The sequence below is a fragment of the Pleurodeles waltl genome, chromosome 12 (genome assembly GCF_031143425.1).
Source record: "Pleurodeles waltl isolate 20211129_DDA chromosome 12, aPleWal1.hap1.20221129, whole genome shotgun sequence".
Taxonomy (NCBI): Eukaryota; Metazoa; Chordata; class Amphibia; order Caudata; family Salamandridae; genus Pleurodeles; species Pleurodeles waltl.
In genome coordinates, this window is record NC_090451.1 from 691,859,799 (window position 1) to 691,887,607 (window position 27,809).

General features: G+C 47.5%; 1 protein-coding gene across 1 annotated transcript in view; it reads right to left on the bottom strand.

Moving 5' to 3' along the window:
* The window catches only part of GIGYF1 (GRB10 interacting GYF protein 1), a 656,843-nt gene that overhangs the window by 425,211 nt on the left and 203,823 nt on the right, over positions 1–27,809 (bottom strand). The window contains exons 10-11 of the mRNA XM_069215543.1: positions 16,708–16,917; positions 2,120–2,337 (exon numbers count right to left, since the gene is read on the bottom strand). Of these exons, the coding sequence (XP_069071644.1) occupies positions 2,120–2,337; positions 16,708–16,917 (428 nt within the window). The remainder of the gene's footprint in view (positions 1–2,119; positions 2,338–16,707; positions 16,918–27,809) is intronic.

Genomic DNA, 27,809 nt, shown 5'->3' on the forward strand with positions numbered 1-27,809 from the left:
GAATCCAAGGGTAGATACTGTATCCACCAGAAAAAACGCAACTTGTTGGTCTGGTGGATACATCTACCTGTGAATTCCTCACCTTTTTAATAGAATCCACAAGCAGTCATGCACACACAGAAAGAGCAAAAAAAAATGTCCCTCCTCACCATGGAGTCTAAGCAATAATGCTTTGAAGGAGTGTGGTGGGAGGCCCAAGTTGCCACTTTACAAATGTCAGCTATTGGCACATTGCAGGAAAGTAACCTCTTTCTGTCAGTGTGTTTTGACTATGTTCACAGAGATCCTGGTATTCCTAAATTTGGTTGCTCCCCTGCCCCCCCCCACCGGCATTCTGGTGCCCCCATACAAGTCCCTACTATATGGTGCATGGGTACCAGGGCACTGGGGCACCGGGGGTTCTCCATGGGCAGCAGCATAAATTGTGCCACCCATGGAGGCCCAATCAAAATGTGTCTGTAGGCCTGCCATTGCAGCCTGCGTGAAAAGGTGCATGCACCCTTTCACTACAGGTCACTGCACCAGTTTACTGTAAGTCACCCCTTTTGAAGACCCTCCTAGCCCATAAGCAGAAATGCCCCTACCAACTTCAGCTCCATTACACTGGACTTCGTAAGTGCTGGGAAGCCATTGGTAATTCGGAACCTGTGCATGTTTGGTATCAAACATGTCGGAATCATACCCCAACACTGTTGTCAGTATTGGTTATATGATTCCATGCACTCTAGGGGCTCCTTGGAGGATCCCCAACATTGCTCCTAAAAGCCTTGTGGGGTTTTCTGGGCAGCCTGTGCTGCTGCAACCCCTCAGACACGTTTCTGCCCTCCTGCAGCTTGACCAGCTCAGGCAGAACAAAGGATATCCTGTGAGAGGGCGGTAACACCCTTGCCCTTGGAAATAGTAGTTACATGGATTGGGAGGGGTAGCCTCCCCCAAGCCACTGGTATGCTTTGAGGGGCACAACGGTGCCCTTCTTGCATGAACCAGTTTGCACCTGTCCAAAAACACCCAGTCCTTGCTCTGGTGTGAAACTGGACAAAGGAAAGGAGTGACCACTCCCCTATCCATCACCACCCTAGAAGTGGTGCCTAGAGCTCCTCCAGGTGCCCACTTGATTCTGCCATTTTGGTCCTTTACCAGGTGGCCAACTTGGGAGATGGTATGCCCTTGCTTCTCCATGCAGGACAGTACCTGTATGCACTGCGACTCTTTCAGCTACCAAGGCTCTGAAACTCGTCCCTCAGTGTCAGGCTGACACAGACCAGTCAGTCCTGAACTGAAGGAATGGGTAAAATACAGGGGGCATCTTCTAGGATGCCCCCTGTGTTAATTTTTTAATAAATCCAGCACTGGCATCAGTGTGGGTTTATTCTGCAAAGTTTGATACCGAACATCCCAGTGTTCAGTGTAGCCATTATGGAACTGTAGAGTTAATTTGACAAACATCCAGACCATATACCTAATATGGCCATGCTGTACTTACAATGTCTAAGAATAGACAGACACTGTAGGGGCATGTTGCTCATGCAGATATGCCCTCACCTGTGGTATAGTGCACCCTGCCTGGGGGCTGTAATGCCTGCTAGGGGTGTGACTTACCTATGCCATAGGGAGTATTTTGTGTGCATGGCATCATGAGGGGGATGCCAAGTCGACTTTGCCTTTCTCTCCCCACCAACACACACAATCTGCAATGGCAGTGTGCATGTGTTAGGTGAGGGGTCCCTTAGGGTGGCAGTATGAATGTATATAATCTATTTAAACAATCTCCTGCAAAGAATGAAAAACCAGAGAAACCATTCTAGACCCAATTACTAGATAGTGGAACAATGCACAGCAAGTGAATTCAGAAAGATCATACTGCGTAATTTTAGAGTTATGGGTTCTTTTCACCTCTATACGGAGCAGTATTTCTGGAACAGGCCCCCACCCTTAACATATGGCAAGCGGAATGTTGTGCTCATCTATTCCTTTCCTGCAGAGACACTGCAAAGCAAACTTCTTACACAAACCGGTGTGTGGTAATAATCATATCCACTAAAAACACATGTTGCCACTCTCAAAATAAACATTTTTTATAGCAAAAATATTTAATTCCAAAACTATACATGTCAAGTACCTTTAGGGACATAAAAGCCCCTGATGAGTCAAAGGTCCCCATTTCATCATCTTCATCATCCATGCACCATTCAGGCAAACCATCCTTGTCATCTTCAAAGCTGTCACTGTTAGCTCGATTCCTCCGTTGCCCTCGTTCATCTTCCTTATCCCGGAATTCAAAGTCAAACTTTTTCCGTGAACCTCCATGCTCTCTCCAGCCTGCAGAACGAGGAGCATCTGATGGGCAAAGGGGAAAGGAAAGATTTAACACAGTAAAGGAATGCTCATAACAGTACCAAATCCAGGCCTTCTTTATACTACTCCATAAGGAGATACTAGATACTTGTGAAATGCAACAGAGAAAACAAACCAGTTACTTGCTGTAGGAATCTGGCTCTGTATATGCTATGTCAAAATGAGAGTGGAGGGATTCCCCAGAAGGTTAAAGAAGGTAAATACTAAGGCTCTTATGTGGCAGAGTGGTCAAGCAATTAGGCTTATCAGAGGGTAGAGCAAAGCATTTGTACACAGACAATAGGGGAAGAATATACTGAATGACTAACTCAAGGCCAATTGTTTTTTTTTTTTAGAAGACAAAGCAGTTTACAACTAAGTAGCAATTTTCTATTTCAAATTTTGAAACTTAGTGCAGTATTCTGTAAGAGTTGGAATCTGTAGAGGAGAGCTGGAGGAACTAGCAACCCTGAAAGTAAGTACCAGGGTGCCTCCCAGCATCCAAGAGAGAAGAGGTAAGTACCTGGTTTATCCCCAAACCCACAAGTAAACTTTGTGTGAAAGGACTGTGCGGGACCTGAAGAAACCAAAGGTGAATCCTGACAGAAGATGACCTGCAAATGAAGGAGACCACAACCAGTTCAAGTTGGAATGTACTACTGGGGCAGAAGCTACTACCCACCCTTCTGGAGATGCAGAACCAGGTCAACGGTGAAGACAAGAAGTCAGCTGTGCAACATTGGAGCAGCAGAAGAGCCCCAAAAGAGATGCAGGCAATGGCCCACATCGGAAGAAGAGCTGCAATTAGTCAGTGGTGTTGAAAAACCATCAACACGCCTTGGCAAAGGCAAAAGTCGCAGATGAAGAGAGAAAGCTGCTGGGGACCAGGAAGGTCCAATGGTACTCAACCCAAGAAAGGAACTTCCAGGTGACCCTCAGCAGTGAGCAGAATATGAAGACGAGGATGCACCCCCCACAGGCAACTCACAGGTAGCAGGCACACGAGTCGCACTGAGGCCCACTTGGCACACCTGGAGACAAGCCCCACATTGGTGGAACAGAACACAGGAGACTGCTTTACAGGTGATGGAGGCTGGGATTTCACAGAGCCTGAAGATCCCTTGGAAGAAGAGCCATCAAGCTGTGGTAGCGGCAAGAGTCGCGGTGCACAGGGGTACTGTCCTGCAAGGAGATGCAAGGGCTTACCATCTACCAAGTTGGACAGCTGGTAGAGAGAGCCAAGGGGACCACTCCAGACCACCACCTCTGATGCAGGATCCACCCCGTTCCGTAGGAGAGGATCCACGCAGCCAGACGTCGTTGCAGTCAATGCCTGCTGATGCAGGGGAGGGACTCCTCCACTCCAAGGGAAATTCTCTTACTTTTTGTGCAGGATCATCACCCTCAAGAGGATGCACAGCTAGGGAAATGTTGCAGTTGCTGGAAGGAGCTGGAGAAACAATGTTGAAGAGTGGAGACGTCCCTGGAGTTGCAGAGTGTGGGCTCCTGGAGGATCCAGTTGTAGTCCCGGTGGCCAGAAGATTAAGTAAACAATGCAGAGGAGTCCTGTTGGAATCGTGCACGTCAAATGTGAGGACCCATCCGAGAGAGAGACCCTAAATAGCCCAGGAAGGGGGATTGGTTACCTAGCAGGGGGCTTTGACGTCACCTACCTGACCTGGCCACTCAGATGCTCCCAGGGGCCTCTGCTCACCTTGGATTCAAGATGGGAGAATCAAGTGGCCACCTGGAGGAGCTCTGAGCACCACCTCTGGGGTGGTGATGGACATGTGAGTGGTCACTCCCCTTTCCATTGTCCAGTTTTGCAGCAGAGCAGGGAGCGGGTTTCCCTAGACTGGAGTAAACCAATTTATGAAAAGAGGGCACCAAATGTGCCCTTCAAAGCATACCAGTAGCTTGGAGAGGCTATCCCCGCCAAGTCATGTAACACCTATTTCCAAGGTAGAGGGTGGTACAACCTCATGCCACAGGAAATCCTTTGTTCTGCCTTCCTCTGCCTGAGCTGGTCAAACAGCAGAAGGGCAGAAACCTGTAAGGGGTGGCAGCAGCGTGGGCTGCCCGAAATACCCCAGAAGACTAGTAGGAGTAATGTTGGGGGTCCTTTAAGGAGCCTCCAGAGTGCATGGAATCATACAACCAATACTGGAAACAGTAGTGGACATGATTCTGACATGTTTGATGACACTTACGAAGTCCAGTGTAATTGGGCTGGAGCTCGTAGGGTCACGTCTGATCGTGCAAGGGGGCCCTCACACAAGTACCTGCAACCTGCCCTCTGGGCTAGGGGGCCTGCCACAGGAGTGACCTACAGTGACCTGTAGTGAAAAGGTGCATGCACTTTTTCAAGCAGGTTGCAATGGCAGGCCTGCAGACACATTTTGCATGGGCTCCCATGGGTGGCACAATACGTGCTGCAGCCCATAGGGAAACCCTGGTGTCCCTATGCCCTGGGTACTAAAAGTACAATATACTAGGGACTTATCTGGGGGCACCAGTATGTCAATTGTGGTGTGTGCTAAGCAAACAAATTTAGAGGGAGATAGCAGTCACCAGGATCCTGGTTAGCAGGATCCCATTGAACACACACAAAACACACTGACAGCAGGCAAAAAGTGGGGACCATGCCAAAAAGAGGGTGCTTTCCTACAGAGCCAAACTACAACTTTGGACTGATTACTACTATTACTGTTACCACTACTATTGCTAGGGGCACTAGAGGTAGAAGTGGTATTAGTAGTGGTAGGAGGATCGGTGCCATTCTTAGGACAGGTGCTTGTCACCTCCACTATGGCATTTTTGCTTACAAATCAAGCACCAATGTTTCTTAAAAGTTGAGGAAGAGGATTTCGTCCCACTCCCCAGAAGAGTTTTGTGGGCCTGATGAAGACTTAAGTTTTATCTTGGTCCCCCACCTTTGCCCTGATGGTTACCTTCTTCCTTATTTTTGTAGTCACTCCTTGTTTGGGTTTCTCTACTCACCATGGTACGGACCCACCTGTCTGCCTTCTTTCCCAGTTCATGGGGGGACGTCAGATTAGAGTCCACCAGGTACTAATGCAGCTGATCAGAAATACAGTTAGTCAAAATGTGCTCTCTTAGAACCAAATTGTATAAGCCCTGGCAGTCACTCACTTTGCTCCCATGCAACCAGCCTTCCACAGCCTTAACTAAACAGTCCACAAATGCTACCCAATCTTGGGAGGACTCCTTTTTGGTTTCCCTGAACTTAATTCTGTATTTTACAGTGTTTAAGCCAAAACCATCTAAAAGTGCATTTTTGAGTGCTGCATAATCATCTGAATCTTCTTCTCTGACACTGAGGAATTTGTCTCTGCCTTTGTCAGAAAAGGAGAGCCACAAGATCGCTGCCCACTGTCTTTTGGGGACCTTCTGTACTTGACAGGCCCTCTCAAAGCAGTGAACCATTGATGAATATCATCTCCCACCTTGTAAGATGGGACTATCTTGCTAAGGTTCCTAGAATCATAGTAGTCCTCCCTGACCCTGGTGTCCCTGAAGCCTAGATTGCTGCCACCATGGGCAGCTTACCCCAAATTCTGTCTCTCCCTTTCCGCTGCTAAGGCCTCCTTATCTAGGGCTAGCTGTTGCAGCTGCAGCCTCAGCTTGGCCTCCTCCAACCTAGGTTTCCTAAGCTCCTTATCTAAGGAATCTCCCCAGAGTTTAAGCAGTGGGTCTGTAAGGAAATTCCTCCTTGGCCTGGTTACCCCCTGACTTTTTGCCTTTGCTGATGCTAAGTTTTGATTTGAAAGTGTGCTGAGGGCCTGCTAACCAGGCCCCAGCACCAGTGTTCTTTCCCTAACCTGTACTTTTGTTTCCACAATTGGCACACCCTGGCATCCAGGTAAGTCCCTTGTAACTGGTACTCCTGGTCCCAAGGGCCCTAATTCCAGGGAAGGTCTCTAAGGGCTGCAGCATATCTTATGCCACCCTGAGGACCCCTCACTCAGCACAGACACACTGCTTGTCAGCTTGTGTGTGCTAGTGAGGATAAAAAGACTAAGTTGACATGGCACTCCCCTCAGGGTGCCATGCCAACCTCACACTGCCTACAGGTACAGATAAGTCACCCCTCTAGCAGGCCTTACAGCCCTAAGGCAGGGTGCACTATACCATAGGTGAGGGCATAAGTGCATGAGCACTATGCCCCTATAGTGTCTAAGCAAAACCTTAGACATTGTAAGTGCAGGGTAGCCATAAGAGTATATGGTCTGGGAGTCTGTCATGCACGAACTCCACAGCACCATAATGGCTACACTGAATACTGGGAAGTTTGGTATCAGACTTCTCAGGACAATAAATGCACACTGATGCCAGTGTACATTTTATTGTAACATACACCCCAAAGGGCACCTTAGAGGTGCACCCCTTAAACCTTAACCGACTACCCGTGTAGGCTGACTGGTCTTAGCAGCCTGCCACACTCCAGACATGTTGCTGGCCTCATGGGGAGAGTGCCTTTGTCACTCTGTGGCTAGTAACAAAGCCTGTACTGGGTGGAGATGCTTATCGCCTCCCCCTGCAGGAACTGTAACACCTGGTGGTGAGCCTCAAAGGCTCTCCCCTTTGTTACAGCACCCCAGGGAACTCCAGCTAGTGGAGTTGCCCGCCCCCTCCAGCCACGGCCCCACTTTTGGCGGCAAGGCCGGAGGAGATAATGAGAAAAACAAGGAGTCGTCACTGGCCAGTCAGGACAGCCCCTAAGGTGTCCTGAGCTGAAGTGACTAACTTTTAGAAATCCTCCATCTTGCAGATGGAGGATTCCCCCAATAGGGATAGGAATGTGCCCCCCTCCCCTTGGGAGGAGGCACAAAGAGGGTGTAGCCACCCTCAGGGCTAGTAGCCATTGGCTACTAACCACCCAGACCTAAACACCCCCCTAAATTTAGTATTTAGGGGCTCCCCAGAACCTAGTAACTCAGATTCCTGCAACCTAAGAAGAAGAGGACTGCTAAGCTGAAAAACCCTGCAGAGAAGACGGAGACACCAACTGCTTTGGCCCCAGCTCTACTGGCCTGTCTCCCCCCTTCTAAAGACACTGTTCCAGCAACGCTTTCCCCAGGGACCATCGACCTCTGAAGCCTCAGAGGACTGCCCTGCATCTAGAAGGACCAAGAACTCCTGAGGACAGCGGCTCTGTTCACCAAAGACTGCAACTTTGCAACAAAGAAGCAACTTTGAAACAACACGCGTTTTCCGCCGGAAGCGTGAGACTTGGCACTCTGCTCCCGACGCCCCCGGCTCGACTTGTGGAGAACAATCACTTCAGGGAGGACTCCCCGGCGACTGCAAGACCGTGAGTAGCCAGAGTTGACCCCCCTGAACCCCCACAGCGACGCCTGCAGAGGGAATCCCGAGGCTCCCCCTGACCGCGACTGCGTGCTTCAAAGACCCAACACCTGGTAAGGCACTGCATCCGCAGCCCCCAGGACCTGAAGGATCCGACCTCCAGTGCTGCCCAGGTGGTGGCTACCCCGAGGAACACCCCCCCCCCCACCCCCCCCCCCCTTTTTGCCTGCCTGCATCGCTGAAGAGACCCCTTGCCTTGGTCTCCCATTGCTTTCTATGGAAAACCTGATGCTTGTTTGCACACTGCACCCGGCCGCCCCCGTGCCGTTGAGGGTGTACTTTCTATGTGGACTTGTTTCTCTCTCTTCCCCCCCCCCTCCTCAGTGCCCTGCAAAAACCCCCTGGTCTGCCCTCCGAAGACGGGGGTACTTACCTGCTGGCAGACTTGAACCGGGGCACCCCTGTTCTCCATTGAAGCCTATGTGTTTTGGGCACCTCTTTGACCTCTGCACCTAACCGGCCCTGAGCTTCTGGTGTGGTAACTTTGGGGTTGCCTTGAACCCCCAACGGTGGGCTACCTATGCCCCAACTTTGAGACTTGTAAGTGTTTTACTTACCTTCAAACCTAACCTTCACTTACCTCCCCCAGGAACTGTTAATTTTTGCACTGTGTCCACTTTGAAAATAGCTTATTGCATTTTTACAAAGACTGTATATGATATTGCTTTTAATCAAAGTTCCTAAAGTATCTAAGTAAAGTACCTTACATTTAAAGTATAACTTATAAATCTTGAACCTGTGGTTCTTAAAATAAACTAAGAAAATATATTTTTCAATATAAAAACCTATTGGCCTGGAGTAAGTCTGAGTGTGTGTTCCTCATTTATTGCCTGTGTGTGTACAATAAATGCTTAACACTACCCTCCTGATAAGCCTACCGCTTGACCACACTACCACAAAATAGAGCATTAGAATTATCTACTTTTGCCACTATCTTACCTCTAAGGGGAACCCTTGGACTCTGTGCACACTATTTCTTACTCAGAAATAGTATATACAGAGCCAACTTCCTACACAGGACAATCATGGACTTTTGCACAGTTATCAAGGTATGGATCAGTGCCTGCTTTGGGATGAACAGAAGCCCAACCGGGTCAGTGCAGTAATCAGACTGAGTGCCTGCAGTTCCATGGGGCCAGAAAGTGGTCCAGAGAAAATCAGTATTGTCAGGAAAAGTTGCAGCATGGCCTCCTTGAAGGTCTACACTTGCTGCAGCGTGGACAACAGACTGAGGAACAGACTGGAGGTCGACTATATATTTGACAGGGAGAGTCAGATCCTTTGAATACCAATTGCCTAACTTTTCCACAGAACAGAAGTGAAGGTACTGAGGGGAGCACTGCTTGGACTGTGCTTACGGCAGGTCTTGTACCTAGAATTTCTGTTTTACCTACCAATGGAGAGACATGGAATGGACTGTGGCTTAGACCAGGATCTCCCCCCTTGACTCTGAGTTTAATCTGCCCAGTTAATGGCGTTTGGCGACATACAATTTTGCTTCCCACTCACCGCTGTCATCCAGTGCCTCAGGGAGAATTAGTTGCAGGACATAATGTCATGCTGAGACCCTAGACAAGGCAGACAGACCTGGTGTAGAACTCCAACATATATCTGCCTTCACAGCATGGTTTGAATCCCGTTGTCTTCGGAGAGAATTTCTCTAGCACACTGTGCTAAACAAAAAGGATTTTGGAGTTGATAAAACAAAGAAAATGTTTGAATGCAAAACCCAGGATACAGACCGAAGGACAGGAAGAGTTGTGGATCCAGTCTAGGGGAAATTCAAAAGGTGAAGAATCTCCAGTTAAAAGTATCTCTTGTTTCTCAGTGCTTTTAATCAACCTTTCCAGCATGAGTGCCCTTCTTTGTACCTTCTTTGCTCCAACTATGGAATAACCTCTACTCATTTAAAGAAGATTACGACCGCCAGTATGAAAATTAGTTACTTACCTGTAACTGCAGTTCTCCAGTATTGGTATCTTTCATAGATTCACATGCTTGAATCATCCCCGTCGTCGAGGTGGGAGCCTCACGGTAAATTGAAATATATAAAAAGCAGTAAGTCAGTAAAAATAAAACCAGTAGGCCCAAGTAGGCCTCATAAGGTATTTTACAGTCTATCCACTTTGTTTTGTGAAAAGACCCAAACTTGAGTATCAACCAATCAGGATTCAGCCCCTCCCAAACACTCCCAACAGAGGCTGAATTCCCTCAGATTTTCTATTAGGAGTGTGAAGTTTAATATCTGTATAATAGGGGAGCCTCTGAGGGGAGGAGGGTGGGTCGCATGTGAATCTATGAAAGATACCAATACTGGAGAACTGCAGTTACAGGTAAGTAACTAATTTTCTTCTCCAGCATTGGATCTTTCATAGATTCACATGCTTGAATCCGAGTAACGAGCAGTAATGTTTTCTTACTTACTGAATTACATTGACTGTAATTCCATTGTAATTCTATACGTGATGTGATTCACATTAGTTCAGTTTTAAATATGCACTTACATATAATTATATTTATATTCACAAACATACGAATATAAAAGCAATAAAATGTGTGTGGCAAGAAATCCTGACATAGTTTATGCTATTATTATGGAGAATACGACACGTTAAACAGTAGAAGAAAATGAACCATTAATGACCATACCTCGAGTGTGGTGGTGGGATGTGTAAGAGGCTCACCTTAACGAAATAGATGCCTCAGCACTGCTTGTCCCACTGCTGTATCGACCTGGTTTGTCTCCTCTAGACAGTAATGTCTTGTAAATGTGTGTTGGCTGGACCATGTTGCTGCTCTACAGATGCTATGGAGTGGTACACCTGCAAAGAGTGCCGCTGAAGTGGCTACCGATCTTGTAGAGTGGGCTCTCACCTTGGTGTGGAGCGGCTTTCCTGCTTTTGAATGGCAGAATTGAATCGCCAGGCCAATCCATCTTGCTAAAGTTTGTTTGGACACCGCGTGTCCCTTCTTTGTTCCGCCGAACGCTACAAATAATTGATCCGACTGGCGGATGGCGTGAGTTTTCTGTAGATAAAACTTTAAACATCTTTTAATATCGAGAGAATGTAATGTTCTTTCCGCCACTGTTTGCGGATTTGGAAAAAAGGTTTTTAAGATGACTGGTTCATTTAACTGAAATGTTGAGGGAACTTTCGGAATGAATTTAGGATTTGTCCGCAGGATGACACCTGAGTTTGTAAACTGGAGGAACGGCTGTTTGATGGTGAAAGCCTGAATGTCACTGACTCTCTTTGCCGAAGTAAGAGCTAACAGTAACGCTGTTTTCCATGCCAGAAATTTTAGGTCAGCCTTGTGGATCGGCTCAAAAGGAGCTTTCATGAGTTGCATCAACACAACATTCAATGACCATAGAGGCGGGGGTTTCCTAATTGGCGGGAAAACCCGAAAAAGGCCCTTCATAAATTGTTTGACAATTCTTGTGGAACACAAAGAGAGTCTATCTGGTGATCTGCGGTATCTGGAGATTGCTGCCAGATGTACCCGTATGGAAGAATATGCAAGTCCTGATTTTGCCAGGAGCAGGAGATATGGAAGTATCTGTTCCGGAGTAGAAGATAAAGGATGTATATTTTCCGCTGCACACCAAACACAAAACCGTTTCCATTTAAGTCTATAGGTTTTGTTGGTAGTGTCAGCTCTAGCTTTTGCTAAGATGTCTCTACACTCTGGGGAGATTTTGAGATTTAAGTATTCATTGTGTTCAGGAGCCAAGCCGACAAATGAAGAGACGACGGATGTGGGTGTGTGACTTGTCCCTGGTGCATCGTTAAAAGAGTCGGACTCTGTCTGAGTGGTAGATGTGGTCGTTCGGAGAGCATGAGGAGCTCTGTATACCATATTTGTCTGGGCCATCTGGGAGCTATGAGTAGAAGTCGACACCCCTCCGTCTTCATTTTTCTGATGACTCTCGGAATGAGCGGGATCGGAGGAAAAGCGTAGGCATAAACTCCTGACCATCTCATCGAAAACGCATTCCCCCACTAATCTTTTTGGGGAAGCCAACTTGCGTAGAACTGGCATTTCTTGTTCTCGAGAGTGGCAAATAGGTCTAAGTTTGGTTTGCCCCATAATAGAAACAGGCCATTGAGAGTTTTCTGGTCTAGCTCCCACTCGTGATAAGGAATTACTGTCCTGCTCAAGGTGTCTGCTAGAACATTGATCTGTCCTGGCACATGCTCCGCTTTTAGTGAAATATTGTGTTTGATGGCCCATGTCCAAATTTGTTGGGCTAGCTGCGAGAGTTGTAGGGACCTTGTGCCTCCTTGCTTGTTTAGATAAAACATGCTGGTCATGTTGTCCGTCCGGATTAAGACGCTTGAACATTGTATCTTTGGCAAGAAAGCTTTTAGAGCTAAGTGTATTGCTTTGAGTTCTAGATAATTGATGTGGAGCTGGCTCTCTTGCTGATTCCAGATTCCGCTGATTTGCAGGTCCTGGCAATGTGCACCCCATCCTTCGAGAGAGGCATCCGTTGTTACTATGTAACTTGGTGTTTGAAGAAGAAAAGACAGCCCTTTTGAGAAATTGGTTGGAGTCGCCCACCACCTCATAGTGTTCTTCATTAGAGGCGTTATGCGAATCTTGTCTTTGAAGGAGCCGAGGACCTGTGTCCATTGTATGTCCAATTGCTCTTGCAGGGGTCGCATATGGAGCCTGCAATCTGGGACTAGCAGAATGCACAATGATATCATTCCGAGCAATGATTTGTAGATGCGGACTGAAACGAACTTTTTTCTGGATAGGTTGTTTGCCAACGAGGTTAACTTTTGTTTCCTCTCGTGTGATGGGTACGCTTTGCTGCGTACTGTGTCCAAAATTGCTCCCAAGAAACTCAATTCTTGTTTGGGGTATATCTGAGATTTCTGGTAGTTGACTACAAACCCCAGGCTGTGTAACAAATGAAGGCAATAGGAAATATGATTTGTTACTTGGAATTTTGAGGGTGCCTTTATAAGCCAGTCGTCCAGGTAAGGGAAGACCTGGATACCTGCCTGGCGAAGATGTGCTGCTACTGGAGCTAGCATTTTTGTGAAGATTCTGGGGGCTGATTTGAGACCGAATGGTAGAACCCGGAATTGGAGGTGCATACTTCCTACCCTGAACCTTAAAAATTTGCGATGGTTGCGATATATGGGGATATGAAAATAAGCATCCTGGAGGTCTAGGGATGCCATCCAATCGCCCGTGTTTAAGAGACGCAGGACACCCTGCAACGTTACCATCCTGAACGATTGTTTCTTTAGAAACTTTAGTGCTCTCAAGTCCAGGATGGGGCGCCAGTCTCCTGAGGGTTTCTTGAGAAGGAAAAACCGGGAATAGAATCCCTTGTTCCTTTGAGATAAAGGGACTGGTTCTATTGCTCCTTTTGTTAGCATTATCCTTACTTCCCTGAGAAGTTGGCTCAACCTCAGAGGCGGTGTACCCGATGGAGGGACACTCGGTGGTGTTTGGATGAATTCCAGAGTATGACCTCTGGTCACCACATCTAGTACCCATCTGTCCGATGTTATAGCCTTCCACTTGGGGAAATAAGAATTAATGCGACCTCCGACCTTCAATATTGATTGGGGAGGTGTTGAGATTATCCGCTGGTCATTGCTTTCTGCCTGTATCTCTTGCTCGGGCAGCTCCTCTTCCTCTAGCCGGATGTTTGTAAGCTGCGGCTGGTGGTAATCGATAATGCTGCTGTTGTTGATGGTGCTGATGTCCTGGTCCTGTGGAGGAAGATGTATATTGTGACCTGTATTGTTGGTATCCACCTCGAAAGGAGTAATTACCTCTACCCCTTGCTCCACGAAAAGGTAGTTTTTTATATTGCAGGGTACCTAGGGATTTTGCCGTATCGGTATCCGTCTTGATAGCCTGCAGCATATCATCGACATGTTTGCCAAACAAACTCTCTCCATCGAAGGGCATGTCGAGAACACGAGTCTGGACTTCTGGTCTGAATGAAGTAGCTTTAAGCCACCCTTGTCTGCGCAGGACTGCTGCTCCAGCTAATTGTCGAAAGCCAGTGAGGGAAATATCTATTGCACTGTCTATTATCTCTGCGGAAACCCTTTCTCCCTCCTGCAAGACCTTTTTAGCTTCCACCTTGATATCTTCTGGCAGTGAATCTACAAAAACGGACATGTCTGCCCACATCTGCCGATCGTACCTTCCCAGGATGGCGAGGGAATTTGCCGCCTTGACCGTTACTGCAGCAACCGAGGAGAATTTCTTACCGATATTGTCTAGTCTCCTTCCCTCTTTGTCTGGGGGAGACGCAATAGGTGTAGAGGGGTTTTTGGATCGTCGTTGAGCCGCCTGTGATATAACCGAGTCAGGTTTCGGTTGTGAGACTAAACAGGCCGGAGAATCATCTGGGGCCTTGTATTTTTTCTCTAGCCTTGGCATTTGTGAAGGCACTGTTGCCGGGTTTTTCATTGCCTTCAAACCCTCCTGCCACAAGAAATCCACAATAGGTATGGCTCTTACAGATCTCTTTGATGGCTCTTTAAAGTCATACAAAAAACACTCAGTTTCATGGGAAACAATTTCCAGACCAAAACGTTTCGCCGCTCTCTCTATGATATTATGGAAACCTCCTATGTCTTCTGGAGGAGAATCCACTGGAGCTGCTGGAGGTGGAGATGGTGTGGGAACGAGATAGTCGTCCCATTCACTAGCCGCTGAATCTGCTAGCTCGCCCTCTTCCCTTTCGTCGTCCGACGAGAGGTAAGCTTCCGGAGCTTGGCTAGTTCCAGGTCTACTAGCCTGTGGCGTTTCGGAAACATTAGTAGTTTGAGCTTGCTGGTAACTCTGAGGTCTAGGTGGCGTGGACTGAGTTGACGGTGGGAACCTTTTATAGTAGTCCTTCAACATATGTTGTAAATCTGTCACTAATGTGCTAGGCATAGCTAGAGGCGATGGTTGGTTTGCCTGTGGATAAGATGTTGAAGCATAACTATGCTGGTAATGTTGATCCTCTTCTTCATCAAACTCTTGACATTTGACATTTAGTTGGGACGGGCTACTAGCTGCCCCAAACATGCCTTGAACGTCATCATCCTCATCGTCTAAAAGATGTAGCGGTGGGTATGGCAGCACCTTACTTGGTGATGTATGCATCGGCAAAATGTCAGATGGCTTGTCCCCTATATTAATAAGGGAAAGGGGTAAGAATCTGGTGGAGTCCTCATGATGGTATGAGGAATGAGCTGGTGAAATGTCCAAAGGTTTGTAAACTGTTAATGCTGTGGTGATCGTAGGATCCATCGTCGACGGTTCCCTCGTCGACGGTTCCCTCGTCGACGGCTCCCTCGTCGACGGCTCCCTCGTCGACGGCTCCCTCGTCGACGGTACTGTCGTCAACGGTACTGTCGTCAACGGTACTGTCGTCGACGGGTCTCTCGTCGACGCTTCCGTCCATGACTGCGTCTTTTCCTTAGTCGACGGTCCCTTCGTCGACGGGTATTTTAGCGACGACGGTCGCTTCGCCGACGTAGTTTGCGTAGATGGGAGTGCCCTGGATGATTTGTGAACCCAGGAGGCCTCCGCTGTCGACGATGTGGTTGCCGACGAAGCTCTTTTGAAGATTTTTGCAGTAATAATCGTCGTCGATGACAAAGGCGACGACGTCATAATCATCGGTGCGGATGGTGTTGTGAACGTCGACGATACCGTGGTCGCTGTTACTGTCGACACTGTCGTCGACGGGGCGGTCGTCGACGGTTGTTTTTTCACCAAAAAGAGTTTTTCTGACTCTTTTTGTGGTGACAGAGACAGGGATGGTTTCTTTGAGGTGCTTTTCCGGTGTAACGGCGTGGTAGGTTCTGAATGAACCTTTTTTGGTCCATGTTTAACTGCCTCTTCAGTTAAGACTTGTTTAGTCTTTTTGTGCATTTTTCTTGGTGGTTCATCCGCACCTCTATCTCTCTCACCTGTTCTTTTCTGAGGGCGAGAAGTTTGTGGTGACTCTTCGCTGTCTGATGAAGGATGCTCTAAGGCTTTCTGTTTTTGCAGCCATAAGAGAAGTCTACCCTCTCGGTCTTTGAGGGTTTTTTGACTAAAGGTGCGACAGATTTTGCAGTCTCTCACCTTATGGTCTGGATGAAGGCAGTAAATACACTTCTTGTGGGGGTCATCAATATGTAGTCTCTTCTTCCCACAGTTGTCACAGTCTCTGAACAGACCCTTCTTTGCCTTTTCAGACATAGTAAAGTTGTAACTAGTTTCCTGAGAGAAAAAACAATCTTCAGTCAGAAAATAGGAAAAAAACTGAGCAGAGCTCAGGGAGACTCCCTTCACACGACGTGCGGTAGAAAATCTGAGGGAATTCAGCCTCTGTTGGGAGTGTTTGGGAGGGGCTGAATCCTGATTGGTTGATACTCAAGTTTGGGTCTTTTCACAAAACAAAGTGGATAGACTGTAAAATACCTTATGAGGCCTACTTGGGCCTACTGGTTTTATTTTTACTGACTTACTGCTTTTTATATATTTAAATTTACCGTGAGGCTCCCACCTCGACGACGGGGATGATTCAAGCATGTGAATCTATGAAAGATCCAATGCTGGAGAATTTGTGAAAGCAATTTAAAAATTCTCCCTTCTGTTACATGTCTTATTTTGCTCCTTGTGATACAGCTCTTCTTTAGCAGCAGGATGCAGGGTGGACCAGCACTTTATAAATAGCACAAGCAATCAGGCCAGCCATCTCTTCATCAGAAACAGAGTGCTTTTCCAATCATGTGAATATAATGTCCGAGCACTTTGTGGATTATGATTCAGAGGTGCCATCCTACTTTAAATGAATTAACTGACAACAAGTCAACCTTTGCTGTCTCCCTTCCTGAAAAAAGGTGATAAACAAGATGGCTATTGGGTGTCCATTAGTAGGCAATGGCATCAACCGTTTGTCTGGCATATGGTGGTGTAGAGGAGTAGAAGCACTGTACATGGACATGCCTAAATTTCACTCACCTGGGCTGGTGGACCGCCACCTTTCACTATCTCTTCTTGCCACAGCCAGTCTCCAGCCATTTTCATCATCCTCTTCCTGCTGCTGCTGTTGCTGCTGCTGCTGCTGCTGCTGCTGCTGCTGTTCCTCACGAAGAGTTCGCCAGTTGTCACTGTCTGAGCGCGCAAACTCTTTTCGAGCTGTGGCACTGGAGTCATCAAATACAGCACGCACTAGGGGATTAAGCAAGACAAAATTATTTTTCTGACTATGCCTTTTAGAACACAGCACTACACATTAAGGTAAAACTTACACACAACTTTGCACTGTTTGTGACGTGACTAATGTTTTGCTTAAAGAGCAAGCACCTGAACCAATGTAGCAAACCAGGAGCAAAGAACAATACATCTGCATGCTAAAAAAGTGAAGCCTATGAAAATAAATGTTTAAAATTAAGATCAAAATAACTTTCTCTCCTACAGTACATCCAGTAGTTAGTCTAGTCTAACCCACTGCCAACCACTGAAAAGCTTGTTTCACCTCATCATGCACAGTTCTGGACCTTTATTATCAATGGAAACACATTATATGTCCCACTATTAACTGATCCTAAACAATAAACCTTTTAGATTAATGAAACTGGCATTGGTTAGTTAGAACTAAGGATGTGCATTGACAACAGATTCCCATCTCTGCAGTGTGCAATAACCAAAAGAACGGATCAAACCAGGACTCAAATGTGATGACCAAAAAAGACAATATTCATAGTACATGTGCAAAGCAGTTGCTTGCCCTTGAGGTCTTTCCTTCATACAAAGAATTTAATAGAAAAGTTAGATCTTTTCTAAATTCATATGAGGCGACTCACCTTCCATACTATATTCTGCTAGTTGGACTTGCACTGGTGCCAAGGAACAATCTCATTAAGGTTTATACCACAAACAAATTCCTTCACATTCACAGAGAATTTTGAAATGTTACTTTTTGCTCCTTTATTTATAAATACATTAATCCAACATTTATTTTTCTAAGCCGTTGGGTACCTTAACTAGTTTCACAGACCACAGGTTAAGAATCATTGGTCTATATGATGTGCTTGAAGGATTGTGGGGTCTAGTTTTTGTCCAACTGGGGCTGCCTGAGCTGAAAGCCTAGCCAACCTACAGCTTTTTATATGTAATTAGATGTAGTTCCTAAACTCCCTGGCTTCTGGAGAAGGTAGTCTGAGATCAGAGGAGCTGGGACTTGTAATTTCTTTGCTGTTCCTAGCCAGGCAGAGTAACAACAAAAGGCCAACATTAGCTATATAAAAGAGCACAATGCTATGAGCGGAGCAGATTTCATTCTGGTTGGAGAACCTACACTAACCTGATGAGACAAACCCAACCAACACTATTATAGTTTAATGAGCAAGCCCTGCGAACACAGACATGCAGGGTTTTGTACACATAGCGATAAAGACAATATACTGGAGTAAGTCCCTTGCATATAAGCAGCTTTAGCCCACCACCAAATACCACCTGCATGTCTCTTGTTTGGACACAAATAATCAGAATAGCTTTGAAAAGATGTGTCATCTTGCCTGTAGGAAAATGGTTCCCTGTTACAGTTACCCAACCTACTTTTTGCCTGATATTGATGCTGACTTGACTAAGAAGTGTGCTGGGACCCTGCTAACCAAGTCCCAGCACCAGTGTTCTTTCACTAAAAGTGTACCATTGTTTCCACATTTGCCACACAGATTACTCCCTTGTAAAAGGTACCAGTGGTACCAAGGGTCCTGTGACCAGGGAAGGCCCGTAAGGGATGCAGCATGTGTTGTGCCACATTAAGGGACCCCTCACCTAAAACATGCACACTGCCATTGCAGATTGTGTGTGTTGGTGGGGAGAAAAAGGCAGTGTTGACAGGGCACCCCCCCCCTTAGGATGCCATGCACACAAAATACTGCCTGTGGCATAGGTAAGTCACCCCTCCAGCAGGCCTTAAAGCCCTAAGGCAGGGTGCACTATACCACAGGTGAGGGCATATCTGCATGAACAATATGCCCCTACAGTGTCTAAGTCTATTCTTAGACATTGTAAGTATAGTGTGGCCATATTAAGTATATGGTCTAGGAGTTTGTCAAAACAAACTCCACAGTTCCATAATGGCTACACTGAATACTGGGAAGTTTGGTATCAATCTTCTCAGAATAATAAACCCACACAGATGCCAGTGCTGTATTTATTAGAAAATGCACACAGAGGGCATCTTAGAGATGCTCCCTGTATTTTACCCCCAATCCTTCAGTGCAGGACTGACTGGTCTGTACCAGCCTGCCACTGAGACGAGTTCCTGACCCGCTGGGGTGAGAGCCTTTGAGTTCTCTGGGGCCAGAAACAAAGCCTGCACTGGGTGGAGAAGCTTCACACCTCCCCCATGCAGGAACTGCAACACCTAGCAGTGAGCCTCAAAGGCTCAACTTTCGTGTCACAATGCCCCCTGGGCACTCCAGCTACTGGCGCTGCAATGTCTGACGGGCTCCCCCCAAAGGGGGGCTCTTTGCCGGAGATCTTTTTATTGATGATGCCACAGAACCAATTATGGGTCTGAAGAGAGAAATCAAAATAGGAAATAAATTTGGCTCAGAACCCTCACTAAATATTCATTTATTCATTGATGTTGGGTGGTGGCCAAGATTAAAAATAACAAGGGAGTGAAATAGAGATAATGCTCAAACACTCACTAGAAAAAAGATAAAGCGTAGAGGAAGTCAGTGATTACCAGACATTCCTCAATATGCGGTCGACATGTTTCGCGTCTTTTGGTCCACAAGGATCCTATGACGCTTCTTCAGGACCTATCATTAAACTTCTCCAAGTCTTGAGGAATGCCTCAACTACCACTAGACACTTTGTGAATACCCTGGGGGCGGTTGTCACCCCGAATGGTAAAACCTTGAATTGATAACGTTTCCACGTAATGACCAATATGAAGTATTTGGGTTGTGCTGGATGAATGGGAATGTCAAAGTATGCATCCGTCAGATCTAAAGCAGTCATTAAGTCACCTTCATGTTACAGTGGAATGATACCTTGTAGAGTAACCAAATGAAAATGCTCTAAGATAATGAATTGATTGAGCAGTCTGAAATCTAGAAACGGTCTCAGTGACTCATCTTTCTTTGGTAAAAGGAAGTATAGGGAGTATACTCCTAACCCTTGCTGTGAGAGAAACTGTCTCTATAGCCCCTTTGAGAAGGAATTGTACCTCTTTTAAAAGACTAAGATGGTCTTGTGAATGTTTGTTAATGCAAGGGGGAATATTTGGTGGAGTGGAGATGAACTCTAGACAGTAACCATGTTCGATAATTGATAGAACTCACTGATCTATGGTGACATTGGACCATTGTGGCTAGAAATGCATCAGTCTTCTCCCTACTGTAGAGGTGTGAGCCAGTGGAATGTGTAAGTAGTCACCGACGTGTATTTTGGAGGCAGACCCCCTAGAGGCAGAGGCCTTTCCTCTACCATTATTGTTTGCACCTTTGTAACAATCTCTAAAGGAATCTCTATTATAGAAGTTGGTTCCTTGCTTGGTTTGGGAGGTGGAAGGCTCAGTAGATGATGGTTTGAAGCATTCGCCAAATTGTTGGCGATTAAAATTACCCCTTCGTAGTGTAGTGAGTAAGGACCCCATTGCCTTTGCTGTTTCAGAATCCTTCTTGATCCTTTCTATGGTGGTGTCAACCTCCTGAACAAACAAGTGTTCCCTGTCAAAAGGCATGTTAAGAAATGCCTCCTGAATTTCTGGCTTGAAGCATTAACATCTGAGCCAAGCATGCCTTCTGATAATACTGGTAATTAATACCACATGCTGCGGTAACAGCTGCATCTGTGGCACACCTAATAGAGTTCTTTGAAATAGTATGGCCCTCAAACTATTTTCTATCCCCTTTAGCAATGCTTATCTGGGAGGTACTGGAGAAAATCCCCCCTTTCATCCCAGTGGGCCCTGTCATAGCGTTCCAAGAGTGTCTGCTGTGAGAAAGTAGCCTCTTTCTAGCATGGTTACCCCCACTTTTGGCCTGTTTGTGTGTGTCCGTATGTTTTGCCTGTCACTGGGATCCTGCTAGCCAGGACCCCATTTCTCAGTTTGTGGCTAATGTGTGTGCCTGTGTAGTGCCTAACTGTCACTGAGTGTAGGAAGTTGGCTCTGTATGTGCTATTTCAAAGTAAGGAATAGCATGCACAGAGTCCAAGGGTTCCCCTTAGAGGTAAAATAGTGGTAAAAATAGATAATACTAATGCTCTATTTTGTGGTAGCACCAGTGTTCTTTCCCAAACCTGTACCTTTGTCTCCACAATTGGCACACCCAGGCATCCAGGTAAGTCCCTTGTAACTGGTACCCCTGGTACCAAGGGCCCTGATGCCAGGGAAGGTCTCTAAGGGCTGCAGCATATCTTATGCCACCCTGGGGACCCCTCACTCAGCACAGACACACTGCTTGCCAGCTTGTGTGTGCTGGTGAGGACAAAACGAGTAAGTCAACATGGCACTCCCCTCAGGGTGCCATGCCAACCTCACACTGCCTATGCAGTATAGATAAGTCACCCCTCTAGCAGGCCTTACAGCCCTAAGGTAGGGTGCACTACACCATAGGTGAGGGCACCAGTGCATGAGCACTGTGCCCCTACAGTGTCTAAGCAAAACCTTAGACATTGTAAGTGCAGGGTAGCCATAAGAGTATATGGTCTGGGAGTCTGTCAAACACGAACTCCTCAGCACCAGAATGGCTACACTGAAAACTGGGAAGTTTGGTATCAAACTTCTCAGCACAATAAATGCACACTGATGCCAGTGTACATTTTATTGTAACATACACCCCAGAGGGCACCTTAGAGGTGCCCCCTGAAACCTTAACCGACTACCCGTGTAGGCGGACTGGTTTTTAGCAGCCTGCCACACTCCAGACATGTTGTTGGCCACATGGGGAGAGTGCCTTTGTCACTCTGTGGCTAGTAACAAAGCCTGTACTGGGTGGAGATGCTTATCACCTCCCCCTGCAGGAACTGTGTAGGAAGTTGGCTCTGTATGCACTATTTCAAAGTAAGGAATAGTATGCACAGAGTCCAAGGATTCCCCTTAGAGGTAAGATAGTGGCAAAAAGAGATAATACTAGTGCTCTATTTTGTGGTAGTGTGGTCGAGCAGTAGACTTATCAAAGGAGTAGTGTTAAAGTTCAAGTTTGGGTCCAAGGTAGCCCACCGTTGGGGGTTCAGAGCAACCCCAAAGTTACCACACCAGCAGCTCAGGGCCGGTCAGGTGCAGAGTTCAAAGTGGTGCCCAAAACGCATAGGCTTCAATGGAGAAGGGGGTGCCCCGGTTCCAGTCTGCCAGCAGGTAAGTACCCGCGTCTTCGGAGGGCAGACCAGGGGGGTTTTGTAGGGCACCAGGGGGGACACAAGTTAGCACAGAAAGTACACCCTCAGCAGCACGGGGGTGGCCAGGTGCAGTGTGCAAACACGTCAGGTTTCCAATGGAAATCAATGGGAGACCAAGGGGTCTCTTCAGCGATGCAGGCAAAGGGGGGGGGGGGGGGGGGGGGGCTCCTCGGGGTAGCCACCACCTGGGCAAGGGAGAGGGCCTCCTGGGGGTCAGTCCTGCACTGGAGTTCTGATCTTTCAGGTCCTGGGGGCTGCGGGAGCAGAGTCTTTTCCAGGCGTCGGGATCTGGGAAGCAGGCAGTCGCGGAAGCCTCGGGATTCCCTCTGCAGGCGTCGCTGTGGGGGCTCAGGGGGGACAACTTTGGTTACTCACAGTCTCGTAGTCACCGGGGAGCCCTCCCTGAAGTGTTGTTTCTCCACAAGTCGAGCCGGCGGCGTCGGGTGCAGAGTTGCAAGTCTCACGCTTCCGGCTGGAAACGCAGTTGTCTTGAAGTTGCTTCTTTAGAAACAAAGTTGCAGTCTTGGGTGAACAGAGCCGCTGTCCTCGGGAGTTTCTTGGTCCTTCTAGAGCCGGGCAGTCCTCTGAGGATTCAGAGGTCGCTGGTCCTGGGGAAAGCTTCGCTGGAGCAGTGTCTTTTAGAAGTGGGGAGACAGGCCGGTAGAGCTGGGGCCAAAGCAGTTGGTGTCTCCGTCTTCTCTGCAGGGTTTTTCAGCTTAGCAGTCCTCTTCTTCTTAGGCTGTAGGAATCTGAGTTCCTAGGTTCTGGGGAGCCCCTAAATACTGAATTTAGGGGTGTGTTTAGGTCTGGGAGGGCAATAGCCAATGGCTACTAACCTGGAGGGTGGATACACCCTCTTTGTGCCTCCTCCCTGAGGGGAGGAGGGCACATTCCTATCCATATTGGGGGAATCCTCCACCTCAGCTCAGGACACCTTAGGGGCTGTCCTGACTGGCCAGTGACTCCTCCTTGTTTTTCTCATTATCTCTCCTGGACTTGCCGCCAAAAGTAGGGGCTGTGTCCTTGGGACGGGCATCTCCACTAGCTCGAATGCCCTGGGGCATTGTAACACGAAGCCTGAGCCTTTGAGGCTCACTGCTAGGTGTTACAGTTCCTGCAGAGAGAGGTGTGAAGCACCTCCACCCAGAGCAGGCTTTTGTTTCTGTCCCCAGAGAGCACAAAGGCCTACACCACATGGGGTCAGAAACTCGTCTCTCAGCAGCAGGCTGGCACAGACCAGTCAGTCCTGCACTGAACAATTGGGTAAAATACAGGGGGCATCTCTAAGATGCACTCTGTGTGCATTTTTAATAAATCCAACACTGGCATCAGTGTGGGTTTATTATTCTGAGAAGTTTCATACTAAACTTCCCAGTATTCAGTGTAGCCATTATGGAGCTGTGGAGTTCGTTTTTGACAGACTCCCAGACCATATACTCTTATGGCTACCCTGCACTTAGTGTCTAAGGTTTTGTTTAGACACTGTAGGGGCATAGTGCTCATATGCCCTCACCTGTGGTATAGTGCACCCTGCCTTAGGGCTGTAAGGCCTGTTAGAGGGGTGACTTACCTATGCCATAGGCAGTGTGAGGTTGGCATGGCACCCTGAGGGGAGTGCCATGTCGACTTAGTCATTTTCTCCCCACCAGCAAACACAAGCTGGTAAGCAGTGTGTCTGTGTTGAGTGAGGTGTCCCTATGGTGGCATAAGACATGCTGCAGCCCTTAGAGACCTTCCCTGGCATCAGGGCCCTTGGTACCAGGGGTACCAGTTACAAGGGACTTATCTAGGTGCCAGGGTTGTGCCAATTGTGGAGGCAATGGCACATTTTAGGTGAAAGAACACTGGTGCTGGGGCCTGGTTAGTAGGGTCCCAGCACACTTCTCAGTCAAGTCAGCATCAGTATCAGGCAAAAAGTGGGGGGTAACTGCAACAAGGAGCCATTTCTTTATAAACTGTAACACCTGGCGGTGAACCTTAAAGGCTCTCCCCCTTTGTTACTGCACCCCAGGGCATTCCAGCTAGTGGAGTTGCCCCCCCCCCCCCCCTCCGGCCACGGCCCCACTTTTGGCGGCAAGGCCGGAGGAGATAATGAGAAAAACAAGGAGTCGTCACTGGCCAGTCAGGACAGCCCCTAAGGTGTCCTGAGCCGAGGTGACTGACTTTTAGAAATCCTCCATCTTGCAGATGGAGGATTCCCCCAATAGGGATAGGAATGTGCCCCCCTCCCCTCAGGGAGGAGGCACAAAGAGGGTGTACCCAGCGTGAGACTTGCCACTCTGCACCCGACGCCCCCGGCTCGACTTGTGGAGAACAAACACTTCAGGGAGGACTCCCTGGCGACTGCGAGACCGTGAGTAGCCAGAGTTGCCCCCCCCTGAGCCCCCACAGCGACGCCTGCAGAGGGAATCCCGAGGCTCCGCGACTGCCTGCTCCTCAGATCCCGACGCCTGGTAAAGACTCTGCACCCGCAGCCCCCAGGACCTGAAGGAACCGAACTCCAGTGCAGGAGTGACCCCCAGGAGGCCCTCTCCCTTGCCCAGGTGGTGGCTACCCCGAGGAGCCCCCCCCCCCCCCCCCCCGCATCGCTGAAGAGACCCCTTGGTCTCCCATTGATTCCTATTACAAACCTGACACTTGTTTGCACACTGCACCCGCCTGCCCCCGCGCTGCTGAGGGTGTACTTTCTGTGTGCACTTGTGTCCCCCCCCGGTGCCCTACAAAACCCCCCTGGTCTGCCATCCGAAGACGCGGATACTTACCTGCTGGCAGACTGGAACTGGGGCACCCCCTTCTCAATTGAAGCCTATGCGTTTTGGGCACCACTTTGACCTCTGCACCTGACCGGCCCTGAGCTGCTGGTGTGGTAACTTTGGGGTTGCTCTGAACCCCCAACGGTGGGCTACCTTAGACCCAAACTTGAACCCCGTAGGTGGTTTACTTACCTGCAAACACTAACTAACTCTTACTCCCCCTAGGAACTGTTGAAAATTGCACTAAGTGGCTAGTTTTAAAATAGCTATATGTGATTTATGTGATAACTGTATATGCTATTTTGCTAATTCAAAGTTCCTAAAGTACCTACCTGCATTACCTTTCATTTGAAGTATTACATGTAAATCTTGAACCTGTGGTTCTTATAATAAACTAAGAAAATATATTTTTCTATAAAAAAACCTATTGGCCTGGAATTGTCTCTGAGTGTGTGTTCCTCATTTATTGCTTGTGTATGTACAACAAATGCTTAACACTACTCCTTTGATAAGCCTACTGCTCGACCACACTACCACAAAATAGAGCATTAGTATTATCTCTTTTTGCCACTATCTTATCTCTAAGGGGAACCCTTGGACTCTGTGCATACTATTCCTTACTTTGAAATAGTGCATACAGAGCCAACTTCCGACACTCACCTTATGCAAATAAATTACGTAACACTGCTTGTCTTGCCGCGGCATCCATCCTGTTAGTAGCATCCAGGCAGTAGTGTTGGGTAAAGGTGTGAGCATGCGTCCACGTTGCCGCTCTAGAGATTTGGTTCAGAGGAACTCCTGCGAATAGAGCTGACGAAGTGGATATCGCTCTAGTGGAATGCGCCTGGACATTGGACGATATCGGTTTTCCTGCTAACTGGTGGCAGAGTTGTATGGTAGAAGAGATCCAGCGTGCTATGGTTTGTTTGGAAACAGCCTTGCCGCTATTGATCTATCCATAGCTAATAAACAGTTGTTCAGATTTACGAAAGCGGTTAGTCCTTTGTATGTAGAATTTCAGACATTGTTTAATGTCTAGGGAATGTAATGCTCGCTAAGCTGGAGTTCGAGGATTTGGAAAAAAAATTCTCAAAACCACCGGCTTGTTTAAATGAAAGGTCGAAGGAACCATGGGGATACATTTTGGATTTATTCTTAGAATTACCATATCAGATTTAAATTGCAGAAAAGGTGTTGAGACTGAATGCCTGGATGTCGCTAACCCTCTTCGCGAAAGTGAGGGCCAGAAGGAGAGCTGTTTTCAAAGAGATATATTTCAGGTCTGCTTTGTGAATAGGATCAAATGGATTCTTCATCAATTGGGAGAGCACAATATTTAAATGCCAGGAAGGTGGAGGATGGTGACTCAGCGGAAACATCCTGAACAAGCCTTTTAGAAATTGCTTTATTATCCTGGATGACCATAAAGATATTAACTCTGATGTCCGTCGGAAACGGGCTATAGCAGCGAGGTGGACCTTAATAGATGAGTGGGAAAGACCTGACCGCTAAATGCAACAGGTATGGAAGGATCTGTTCTGGAGAGGACTTCAGAGGATGAACGTTAGAAGTTGAACACCATATGCAGAACCTCTTCCACTTAATCTTATACGTGTAATTCGTAGACTGGGCACTGGCACAGGCAAGCACTTCCCTGCAGTCTGAAGGGATATCTAGGCCGTCAAGCTCATAGAATTCAGGAGCCAGGCTGATAATCAAAGAGAAGTCGGGTTGGGATGACGGACCTACCCCGATTCATCGTTAGCAAGTCTGGTGCTGGTCTCAGCCGTATGTGAGGCTGTTCCGAGAGCAATAGAAGCTCCGTAAACCAAAACTGGCGCGGCCATTTGGGAGCAATCAATAGAAGCCGGCATGGTTCCCTCTTCATCTTCTACAGAATTCTCGGGATGAGCGGGAGCGCGGGAAAAGCGTAGGCATAAATCCCTGGCCATTTGATCAAAAACGCATTCCTCTTTGATCCTCTCTGCTGTCGCTAGCTTGCGAAGTGTTGGCATTTTCTGTTCTCTCTGGTCGCAAACAGATCCAGACTGGGTCTGCCCCAACGACGAAAGAGGCGGTCGAGAATTGTCTGATTGAGTTCCCATTCGTGACAGCTGGTTCGAGTTCTGCTTAAGGCATCTGCCCACGTGTTGGAAGCCCCCGGAAGATGTTCCGCTCTGATCGATATCCGATGCCGAAGCACCCAATGCCACAGTTCCTGTGCCTGCAGAGACAGCGCCTGTGATCTTGTACCCCCCTGCTTGTTGAGGTAATGCATGAATGTGGTGTTGTCGGTTTTTATCAACACCGAGGAACCATTGATGTTGGTGAGGAAGGCCTTGAGTGCCAAGGAAACTGCTCTTTATTCTAATACGTTTATGTGGAGAGTCGATTCCTGTGTGGACCATCTCCCTCTCACTGATAGGTCTTGTAAGTGTGCGTCCCATCCCTCTAAGGATGCATCTGTTATAATGTGCACTGGTTTGTCTTTCAGGAAGGAGAGACCCTCCGAGATGAGGGGGGTACCCTTCCACCATTTGAGGGCTTGTCTCGTTGATGGAGTTATTCGAACTATATCGTCGAAAGATCCTTCTATTTGCTTCCACTGAGTGTCCAATTGCTGCTGAACTGTTCTCGTGTGTAGACGACAGTTTGCTATCAACAGAATGCATGAAGAAAGTGTAGGAAGTTGGCTCTGTATGTGCTATTTCAAAGTAAGGAATAGCATGCACAGAGTCCAAGGGTTCCCCTTAGAGGTAAAATAGTGGTAAAAAGAGATAATACTAATGCTCTATTTTGTGGTAGTGTGGTCGAGCAGTAGGCTTATCCAAGGAGTAGTGTTAAGCATTTGTTGTACATACACATAGACAATAAATGAGGTACACACACACTCAGAGACAAATCCAGCCAATAGGTTTTGTATAGAAAAATATCTTTTCTTAGTTT